Source organism: Anser anser, assembly GCF_964211835.1.
Source record: "Anser anser genome assembly, chromosome: 11".
NCBI lineage: Eukaryota > Metazoa > Chordata > Aves > Anseriformes > Anatidae > Anser > Anser anser.
In genome coordinates this window covers 21,030,126-21,041,571 of record NC_139732.1, presented here as the reverse complement: position 1 = coordinate 21,041,571, position 11,446 = coordinate 21,030,126, and the positions used below count along the sequence as shown (strand labels likewise).

The 11,446-nt window shown below is 47.0% G+C and overlaps 1 protein-coding gene across 1 annotated transcript in view; it reads right to left on the bottom strand.

The window, feature by feature from the left end:
- The window catches only part of LOC310905503 (hepatocyte nuclear factor 4-beta-like), a 34,344-nt gene that overhangs the window by 2,580 nt on the left and 20,318 nt on the right, over positions 1–11,446 (bottom strand). The window contains exons 8-13 of the mRNA XM_083851859.1: positions 6,354–6,460; positions 5,086–5,241; positions 4,458–4,545; positions 3,658–3,810; positions 1,237–1,473; positions 491–604 (exon numbers count right to left, since the gene is read on the bottom strand). Coding sequence (XP_083707985.1) covers positions 491–604; positions 1,237–1,473; positions 3,658–3,810; positions 4,458–4,545; positions 5,086–5,241; positions 6,354–6,460 — 855 coding nt within the window. The remainder of the gene's footprint in view (positions 1–490; positions 605–1,236; positions 1,474–3,657; positions 3,811–4,457; positions 4,546–5,085; positions 5,242–6,353; positions 6,461–11,446) is intronic.

Genomic DNA, 11,446 nt, shown 5'->3' with positions numbered 1-11,446 from the left:
TGCCTTAACAAATAGCGATTGCCTGGCAGCAGTGTCTGGAGTTGTTGAAGATGGTCAGGTGTTCAGACTGTATGGTATTGTGGCTGACAGCAACCAGGATGCTTTACTTAAGGAAACTCTTGCCACTAATAACTGTCTGTGCACCATTGTGGTATTCCCCAGTGCTGTCTACATTAATAGACACTCACCGTCACCACTATTGATTTTATTTATTTATTTGTTTGTTTGTTTGTTTGTTTGTTTGTTGTTGTGATGTTTAGTAGCATCTCAAAATCCCTTTGGCTCATGCTATTAATTGAAAATCTCAGCTTCTCTGTGGAGCATGTTTCCAGACTTCACGGTAAAGGACGTCAGCAAGGGGGAGATGTGAACTCAGATCTAAGTGTAATGCTTAAATATATAAATAAACTTAAACTTCATTTCCTTAACCATTTCTCCTATCCAGTCCCTTCATTAGGCTGACACTAGTAGCGTAAAAATGGACACATACGGTCTGGGACAGTGTGAATCACAGAGCTCATGCTGCTTGGGAGGACGTGTCCTGGCAGCGGTTCCAGGTTGAGGCTAGAAGGTCCGGACTGGTACTGGAGGTCGATGGTGGATCCTGCAGAGGAATTGGATAAGGACATCGTTCTTTGCATAGTTACCGAGAAGCCAGATGCTCTGGCACAAGCCTCTTTTTTTCAGGGAATGCGGGAGACCTCTGTGGGTGGGGGTTAATGTCTTGGCTCCTCTTTGCTTCCTTCCTGCTCTCAGCCCTTTCACTGTCCAGAGACAGCCCTCCCGGATGGCTGGGGTTTCAGCTAATAACCAACTGCGCTGTTCATCTCTGTGTGTGCTTTGCAATTACCGCTCATATCAGGGTTTCCCATATAGTTATGACTTTTGCATAGTGCTAGCAAAGAAGTGTTGTCTCCCTGCAAACTGCATCAGTTTCGCAGGTTGCCAAAAAGTCAAGCTCCCAGTGGTGTGAAGCACACAGGGTGTACCTGCTTCTAAACTGTCCCTGGGTCAGATTTTCAGAGATAGATTGGAAGAGAACAGCCTGGGGATTGGACTTGAGTGAGAAGATCCCATGTTTGAGCTAAAATTCAACCTGAGCCTTCACTTCCTCTCCTCCCAGGACCGTGTTCTCCCTACCATACATCTGCCAGAGGAAAAAAACCCTGGCAAGAAGCCCCATAATGGCTTCAAAATAAAAACAGCTCTGCCGTCCTTTCTCAGCAGGGTTCATACCTCCCAGCAGCATCTCCTGCAGCAAGCTGTCGATCCTTGCCACGCCAAAGAGCTTCACAAACTGGACCTGCTCTATCATCTGCCAGGTGATGCTCTGCAGCGGCGGCAGCAGGAGCAGGATGTCGCTGAACCGGCCTCGGGAGTCGTACTGGCGGTCGTTGATGTAGTCCTCCAGGTTGACTTGGACCTGGAATCGCATGTTCTTCACCTTCCCGGGCTCACTCAGGCCTTTGCAGTCTGGGGAGGGGCGGAAGAAATGAAGTTAGTTGATGGCCTTTGCAGCCAAAAAGTGTTACTCTGGCACTCGGGCTCTGTAGAGGAAAAAGGTTGAGACACAAGTGACTCGACAATTTCTCTCCGAGTGTACAAGCTTATCTGATAGATTTACATTAGGCTGTCACTACTTCATATCTTACATGAAATAAGCTGTTTGAGGGGAAATAGTAAGAGCTTGGTTCAGATGGATATGTCTTGCAACTGCCATAAGTGAAGAGGAAGGATTTAAAAGCTGAACTGTATTTGTCCTTCTAAGTAAACAGCCTGGGATTTTCACCTGAAAGTTTTGAGTCCCAACTACTGCCGCTAAATCCATGCAGGTTTAGAGTTTATCTGTTGTAAACACATGAGCTCTAGCATCAGATTCTTCTCTGGATTTCCTGTCTTTGACCTGTGGTCAATCCATTTTCCATGCACAACCAGTCCAGTTTTGCTTAATCAAGTAAATTTTCAAGGGTAGGCTGAAGTGTCAGGATTTACAGCTTTCCTGTCCTGCTTTTCCTGCTATCTAAAATTGAGATTTCTGGCTCGCTGGACCATTTCCTTCAGTCTACAAAGAACCGCCAAGCAATACATTTTAGGGATCATCATGCCAAGAGATTAAATAGAGTAGTTAGCAAGTTATTGTATGTCAATGTGTAACTCCATGGACAAGCCTACTTGTTAGCATGAATGAATTTCACTTCTGTAGAACTTTGCACTTTTTCCTTTCAGATGAAATCACAGCTCATTGTTGCAATGATCTAAAGCTTCATTGAGATACTAATCAGCTGAGAAGGTAATTTGTCAGACTACTTTTGATTACACCCATCCTCACACAGGTTTGCGGCCAAACTTTAGCAAGCCAAAGTTCATGATGTTTGTAAAACTCCTGCATCTCGATTTTAAATCGGAGAACACAGCAAAAAATGATTAATGGGAGATTATACAGTAATTTTCCATGCTAATAGATGCCAAAGACAAAAGGGTGTTGTTCTCAACTTGGTATTGTTTCCCATCTCTTCTCCAAGCTACAAGGCAATACACAATAAAGGGGTTCAAATGCGGTACCAAGGGCATCGTACCTAAGCTGGAATGAAAACCCCCATGTTTGAGGAATGAGAATATAGCAAAGGCTCAAAGCAAACTTTTCTTTGCCTCTGTGTGTTTCCCTGCTCCCCTCTCCACCCTGAGCTGCTCAGCCCTGCCCTCGGCCAGGACTGGCTGCCAGAAAGATCCATTAACAAACATCCTTGATATTTCTGCGTACTCAATACCCCAAACAGTCCAGCTGCCTGTGGTTTTTAAAACTCCTTTCTGAACTCTGATGGATGCTTCAAGCTGCCGCTCAATTGATTCGCCTAGCTTATGCATAATTCAATATAAGCATATATATCCTCAGTAGGCATCTCTTTCATTTCAGACTGATGGGCTTTCCTGAAGCCACCCTACAGAAGCAGAAAAACTCCTCTAAGGTCTGCTGAGACTTGCACATTGGTCTGGCTGGTGTTACTACTTGCTAAACAGTAAAGTGCTCGGGAAGAGGCCATTTCCAACATGTCCTCACTGCACTGCTAAATATTGCTCATCACAGCAGAGACAGAGTGAAATACAGAGCTGCTGCCAAGGGGGTTTTCCTGGTTATCAGAGCGTCCTCAACCTCCCTGGGCTTCACAGCCTGTACCTCTGGCAGCTTCCCCCACTGCTTCTGCTGCCTCCTAATATCACTTTTTTTGCAAGTGTGCTTTTCAGGGCACTCTGAGGGAGAAAGGAATGTAGCTCAGAACCAACAAGAGCAGTGTTTTACAGAAATGTCATGAAAGATGTTTCCCTGCCCAGATATTATGCTCCACACTGATGGGTGAAACAGTAACTCCCTGCATTGTGCCTGTGGCACCCATCGCACTCCAATCCATGGGGTGAAGCTCTGTAGAGCTCCTGCTTCACCCAAGAGGCAAGAAAGCAGTTCAGGGATTTTCCTTTACTCTGCTGAACAGATCGCTAACCTTGATGTGAATCTGAAGTTAGACATTACATTTAGGATTGCAAAAGTAGGAGGAAGAGCTGCATTTCCCCACCTGTTGCCCCATTTCCTGTATCTTTCTGTAACACAGCAACTCCTTCTCAAGCCCCGAGCTTGCCCTAGCAAGCAGGAAGGAAGCTCACCTGGATCGAAGAAGATGATGGCTTTAAGGCAAGCATACTCATTGTCATCGATCTGGATGTCCCGCAAGGGCTTCACCAGCTCATCCAAGATCCTGGTGGCCACGCGAGCGATTTCCAGCTCCGGGCAGTGCATGGGGATGATGAAGTCATTCCCTGGGGAGACGAGAAATCCGGATTTGGACATTTGCTCCAGCTCTGCAGACACGGCCTCACCCAAAAGTTACCCAGACCCCTATTGCCAAGTAGTCCCACTGCCCACGCACAGCAGATTTCCAGTATGCAGATTGCTACGCAGATTGATGGAGAAGCAAGCCATGGATGTGATTCTTTGGTCCTTAATTATCTATTTTGCACATGTCGGTGCAGTCACACCATACACAAAGCCTGCTCCATCTTCTGCTCTGATTTACCCTCTGTTATACCTAGCATCTGTTTGCAAGTGGTGTTGTATCTTTATTTTTGGTGCATTTTTTTAAACAATATTCTCCCTCCCACTCTTGCGTTAACATGTTGCTGTCAAGGGCAGTATTCTCCTATTCCCAAGAATAATCCCATCTGTATTTTTGGTGGCAGAGAGTTACATGAAAAGGCTACTTATTCGCACTATAATTTTTAATAGGCCTGCGCGCTAAATTTTTCAGCACCGATACCCAAATAGCTCACTGCCTGGACTCTGGCAATTTGTTATAAAAAAAAAAAAAAAGGCAAAACAGTTTGAGATCCCACTTAATATTGGGGTTCTCTCAGCCACAATTTCATGTGTGCAAATTATAAAAGCAGGAAAGCTTTCACTACTTTACCTAGTAGTAGAAAATCAGTGTACGGTATGGATCGCTTGGCTACCCCCAGGAGCAGGTGTTCCCCTGCGTGGGCTCTGAGCAAGGCGACCTGGAGGTGGCACAGAAGACAGAAATGGCATTAAGTTTTAGAAGCAGAGAGCAAAATGGTGAGCTGTTGCTGTTTAGAGTCAGCCAAATTCAGTGGTTATTTAGTCATGTCAGTTCGACAGATTAAGTACTATTAAGAGCTAGAAATTATTAGGAAATCTTCACTTTCCAGAAGTTCTAGAAATTATTGGGATATCTTCACTTTTCAGAAGTGCTATGTTCACGACAAATAAAAAGTTTTCAGCTGAAAGGGCAGAGAAGAGTTTGGTTTATTGGAGTTATTATGAAATAAATGGTTTTTATACTCATCCACCAGGTTTCAATAAAGGGAACACCTTTTTGTCTGGGTCCTTGTGCATCTTGGAGTGATGAGCTCTATATTTTTGGGCATTTTGGCTACTGGACTCATTGTTAATCACTCCCTTGTCCATTATTCTTCTTCCTCTCCTGCAAGTTTATTGCTCTGTGCAGGGTGGAAGGTAGGGCTGGGAATTTGTGTGGAAGGCAGTAGGTGTGCAGGGGCAAGGCATTTGCACGTTACCTGGTCGTCCAGCGGCAGCTCACAAAACGCCGGGATGTATTTTGCCCATTCGACCAGCACCAGGAGCTGCTGTTTCATGGATTCGCACACGTCGTTGATTGTCGCAACCTTCTTCATGGCGATGTCCGCGCTGTGCACCGGGCTCAGCGACGCGTACTGAAAGAGAAGCGACCCCGTTTAGCGCTGGGACCGCGATCAGCATGATTTTCCCAACCGAGCATCCATTCCCATGCTCTTAACCACATCCTCCCTCAACAGCAGCCATCCACGGGTAACGTGGGGAGCATTCCCGGACAAAAACCTCATCGGGCCGTTGACCAGAGGCTTGCAGCTGGGGCTGCTCATTTATTCCCCAGCCCAGGGCGAAGCCTCCACGAGGTGGTGCTCGGTCCCAGCAGACACCCGCCCTCCGGCTTCTTCCCCCCGGCTGCCTCAGGACAAAATTTGCTTCATGTTCCTACTACAGTAGCCAGCAAATATGGGGCTCAGCTTCACTGCAAGCCAGCAAAATGCATGAAATGCATCCAGCTTTTCCCCCCAAGGTGGCTGTCTAGGACACAAAACATCCATTTTGCTCTCTAAATTGCTGCAAGCAGGGGAGAGGGTTAAAATGTAATAATTTTTGGGAAGGAAGCGGACGCATTGTTGCATGTAATATGTAACATCTGGACCATGTGTCTCAGTGGAGAAAGGCTATTTGCATAAGAATTTAAAGGCCACGCAGGGTGAGATTCATTGTGGAACGTGAAGTAAGAAAGCTATCAGCGTTAGTTTAGGCCCAGCGGTTTTATTAGCTTTATTTTTCTCCCCTAAAATTTTTGTCCTGGCAATAAAAAAAAAAAAGAAAAAAAAAAAGTAGAAATGAAAGATATAATTGAGCATGACAGGAACGTTGTGTTCAGACCAGGGCACATGAAGAGGGCTAAATTTCTGCACGGGATGCGGGGAGTTTTCAGGGGGGGTGGCAATAATTTAGGTGGGGGCAGAGGGGACCTGGGCTCTGCAGCACCCCTCAGCCCTTGGAATTTCAGTTCTGCATCTCACACCCCAAAGACCCCACCTGCTTCTTTCAGGACAAGCTGTCTTGAGAAAACGCTGAGGATTTTTGCTGCCTGATTTTGGGTATCTTTAAAGCATTTTCTTCCCTCTGGCTCTGTGCAAGAGAGAGCCAAAGGAGGAAAACGTGGTGGGTTTTAGCGAGTTCCTAAGCCGGGAGGAATAGCTGAAGGCCATATACTTATCTAAGGAGCTGAACCCAAGTTTCATACCTGCTGCGCCATGGCCTCGGCCTGGGTGAGCACGTTGATGGACAGCGAGCCGTTGTCCTCGTAGCTGCTCCGGCGGATGCTGATCCTGTCCCGCTCGTTCTGCACGGCTGAAACGAGAGCGCGCAGCGCCGCTGTTAGCTGGCAGACCCTGCACGACTGACCGCAGGGTTGATAGGGCTCAGGGGGAGCTGGGGCTTTTGGGACGTCTGCTCCCAAGCCTCATCTCATCTCACGGCATTGGAAAAGTCGTTCTCTGATCCCACCTCACAGCCTCCATGTCCCCCTGTCCCTGAGGCTTCACAGGGGGGGTCCTCAGGGGACATCACTGCTGCTCACAGGGGGCAGGAAGAGTCACTTTGTTAAAGCAGCTTAAAGGAAAGAAAGCTTCAATCCACTGGCACCCCCTTAGTATCATCCCTTGTTCCTGAGACCCCCAAGGAGCCCGTGCCTTACTGACAGTGATGCAGCAGGTTTTGGACACCTTACAGTGACCCTGCAGACTGAAGATCAGCCCCAGGTCTTTGCAAACAGAAAGGTACGGCTGTTAGAAAAATTAGAAAATAGGCTGATTTGGGGTTTAAGATTGTTCTACCCTTTAAATCACCCTTTCCCAGAAACACAAGCTGCATCCAGCTTCTTGCTCTGCCAGCCCTGCATGTGGGACATCAGGGATTCACTGCACGTCAGCAGCTTCTTTTTGCACCATGCAACTGCTTCGCCTCTGCTGCAGCCATCGAGCAAAGCAGCAGCAAGGGAACGTGCAGGGTTTAGACTTAAAGCAGCCGTGGCTTCAGTGTTAGTTTCTCTCCTGAGCCCTATTGGCTCTGTCCAGCAGCAAACAAGCCCCCAGGGGCTGGGGGATGGAGCCAGGACCTGGGCTTGGTGTTTTCCTGACAGCTCCTCCATCTCGGCCACGTACAGCTCCGAAAGGCGACTGCCATCAGGGCAGAGGGAGCGGGAAGATTGAGTATGTGGTGCTAATAGAGCACAGCCCTCCTTCTTCCTCCAGCAGTTCCAGGCTGCTTTTCTTTTTTTTTTTAGGGGGAATGACTCAGGCTGAGCTGTCACAGCACTCCTTAATGGGCTTTAACTCATCGGACACCACCAACCAGTGCAGCATTTGTCTCAAAACTGCTGCAGATTTTTCCAGCAAAGATTTTTTTAGTTTATTTCTTTTCAGATTCAGCAAAATCTGTCCCATTTGCCCGCCCCTCTTTCAAAGAATTTGCCTCGATGTTGGGCCTTGCTTCAGAGCGAGAGCCCTTAATTTCTCCGAGTTCCCAGAGGAGACGTGGGCACCCTTTCTCACATGGGGTGGGAAGGTGGCTGGTTTTATGGGCTTCTTTTGCCTGCTCAGGTCAAACCTCTTATCTCTTTTCCCAACTGGCCTCTGATGGGAGGCCAACAAAGTGAAAGGGCAGAAAACAGGCAACAGCGACAAGATCAATATTTCCCATTATTGGCAGAAGCGCGTTGTTTGTTTTCCAGGATTTGGGACACAGCCTTGCTGGCAGCCTGGGCCTGCTGGCGGCTGAACAGAGCGTGCTGGGCACGGGGCTGCTGGGATCAAAAGCCAAAGCCACTTTTGGGCTTTTTTTCACCCCCTCCATGAAAGATTGAATGATGGGTACATCGATTTGGAAAAGGTGTGATGCACACTTATGTAGCCATGGAGCCTTTTCAGTCTACAGATACTTTCTGGAGGCAATTAAATATTGATTTAAACAAATATATATATATATATATAGTAGGTTAAGGTAGGAGGCTCCACTAACCTACCTGAGATATCAGCATGTGTTATCATAAGCATGGGGGCAGTGGAAGAAGGCACTCGGGCAGGGCTTCCCCCAAGTCTGAGGGTGGTTATAGGAAATACACGCGTTGCCTATGATTAATCTTCAGCACAGATTAAGCCCTCACAGCTTTTCTCTGTCCACCAAAAAGCATCCAGCCTTGACCAGAAGCCAGCCCGCCTGCACATATGGCATCGCTGCCATCCTTGGAAAGTCCCTGCCCAGCCTTTCACGGCTGCCTTAGTAGCAGATGCTCTCTGGGGGCGAATGGGCTCTTTTATGCAATTCCAGAAAAGTTACCAGTTCTGCCTTTCTAATCAAACAACACACATTACACGGGTCCCACAAACCAGTCCTGGGCCCTGACAGACTCCTTTAAGAGCCTGCAGCCTGTTTTTCTCCTGGGTGCTTTTATGGCACATATTTGAGTGCTTCCCTCATGCCCTGATAAGACCAATCTTCAAGTGTAAGTGGATGGCACCGGCCGACTTTCTCAAGGTGATTTGGGTGTTATCACTGAAAGTACCCAAGATGCTGTGGAATTAGATACAAAAGGGAGTTAATATTTTACCTGCCACAAAAATTAATCTGTTGCTGTGGGGTAATTATATTGCTATATTTATTGTGCTTGTAAAAGGGAAGGGGTAGGTCACCCGTGGTGAGGCATTGCTGGTGCTGAGGGCGCTCAGGCTCAGACGTGATCGTGGCTGTGCAGTGAGTAACTTTAAGCAAACATGTAGGAAGAACTAAAACCCCAGTGCTGTCTCCCACTATTTCCAGAAGAAGAAGCTTTTCTCCCCCATCTTTTTTTTCTCTTCCCGTCCTTTGCCCAGTGCTCTGGTTTCCAAAGCCAGTACATCCGAGGGTCATGGTCAGGCTCCCAGCGGAGGGGCAATGCGCAGCCCATGATGTCTGCGGTGTGCGCGGCTCTGGGCCCCAGCCCAAAATAGCTCGGGGGCCCCGCAAGGAGTCCAGAGCCATGCAGCTGGGTGCCAGGGATGGGAAGGGCCACTGCAGCCCCGCGCAAGGTGACGTCAGCAGGAAAATGTCCCTGTGATACTGCTGGCCAGAGACAGCGTGTCCCCAGCCCGGACTTTTCCCCCAGGGAATTTAGAGGGAAGGCAGGACGATGCCCACAGCGCTCTCCAGGGAATTTGACACATCTCAGCTGTGGGAAGCAAACGGGAAAACAAATATCTCCTCCATCTGACATTTTAATATTCAGAGCAAGCCCAGGCCCTTTTGCCATGAGCACATCGAGGATGACAGCGGGTGGGCTGTGGAGCTCGCTGCAGCTCTTGAGCAAACAGCAGTGTGTTTGTGGGATTGCAACAAGCCCGCATTTCCCAAACATTTTGTCCTTGCTACCTTGGCACATCGGTTCAGAGCATGTGACAAGGAACCTCCGGGGAATCCAATAAATACGAACAGAGGCATTGATTTGATGGGAACAGCACCAAACCAGTAACTTTCCATGGTAACTGCTGAGGTTAAAACCCTCCTTTGCCACCTGCCTACATGGGAGGTACCATTTCTATTATTAATCCGCTAAAAAAAATAATCCCCATTCAGTGTTGATGGGATTGGAAGTGTATTAAATGAGATGTGCATGTGTGTGTGCACAAATGGAGAGCAGGAGGAGGAAGATGCAGTGCCCCAGCATGGTGCTGGCACTCACCAGCTCTCACAGTGCTTCCATCTCCACTGACAGATTTACTCCTTCTTGCTGCTGAGTTAATTTATATGTACAAGTTTGTTTTTTTTTTCCCTAGGCTATCTCTGATTTTGTAGGTGTGGTATATTTTATTTGCACGTAAAACCCAATGGTACATGCACGTTTAATCCTTTCACGTGCTGTGGGCTGATTTATGACTATCGCAAAGTGGGGAAGATCCTTCAACTCTTCCATCTCCCTTTCCAATAAACTGTGGTCCCAGACTGCTGCAAGCTGGCAGAAGAGACTCACAAAGAAAAGGCACGAAACAAGATAGAGGCCCTGTGAAACACTAATAAAACCACTCCATAAACCTATCCCATTTAACAAGAATAAATGAATAATAGCCTCTAGTCCTCCTATTGTGATGTGGCAGTGATACAATAATTCTTTCTACTTCTGCATAAATCTAAAGGATTTCATCTACATTCATAAACTACTTTAAAGGGGATGAGAGGTTAAATATTAACCTCTCTTTTTTCACCAGCAAACTGAATCCTGACAGTGCGGTGTTGGACATTTCAAAAGGCTTCAAGGTTATTAGGTGCCCAGCTCCATGTGAGCTGGTAGCCTGGCTCGTTGGAAAAATCACACCCTGCTAATTTATTCAAGGTTAAACATGATCTCAATAAGATGCTAAAAATAGTCTCCTGTTGTATATTTTTTTGAGGGGTGGTTAGATATCAGATGCACTCCTCATTCACTGGCACCGTAGTGACCAAAAACCTGTCCAGTAGCATTGTGCAAAACAATAGAAATCGAACCTTCTCCTGTGCAAAGAGAAAAAAGTAGAGAGAACAGACAGAAAAGTAAAAAAGAAGAATAAAGAAAAGAAAAAACCAACACCCAGCCCTGCCATTGTTACACATCGACCATCCTGTGGAACTGTCCCAGCCCTAATCACAAAACGAGACGAAGGGAGTGAATCTCCTGCAGAAACCCTTAACCGCAGTCATAATCATAAGTCTTTTCCTCCTCATTTGTCTCAATTTTAATGATTGGTTATTTATTAAAATGAATTATTGATATCAAAAATGTAATTGCGATAGGAGTGTTTCCGAATGAGCTAATTTCTAGGAAATCTGGAGATGGGATTTTCCACAAGCCTCAAGTTTTGGCCCTTTTTGCTCCTGCTGGCTCCGATGGGACCTGGATCCCTTCTGGCACGACCAGTAGCTGGATGCTTTGGACATTCCTTCTCCAAGATTTCTCACTGGAGGCGTAGGGTTCATGTGGGACATTCCTGGTCCTTTCCAAAAGCAGAATCAAATCCAGAGCATACAACCAGGACAATCTAAAGAACCCTACTGATGCTTTTCTCAATGAACTCTGCCCAGCTGCCCCAAACTTATGGTGAACATACAGCCTGGAAATACCATGCTCCCAGGACCAGCCCACAACGATACCTTCAGCCATGCACCTACATCACTGCCACTATAGAGAGCCAGTCTAAAGCTAGTTCAAGTTTTTGCATCATCCAGCTTTTTCATTAGGCAGAAATTTCCATTCTGCCAGGCTGGTTAATATAGCCCCTCTCCTTCTCATATGCATTAGAGAAGTTTCCAGCAGGGGAACAAAGAGAAAGA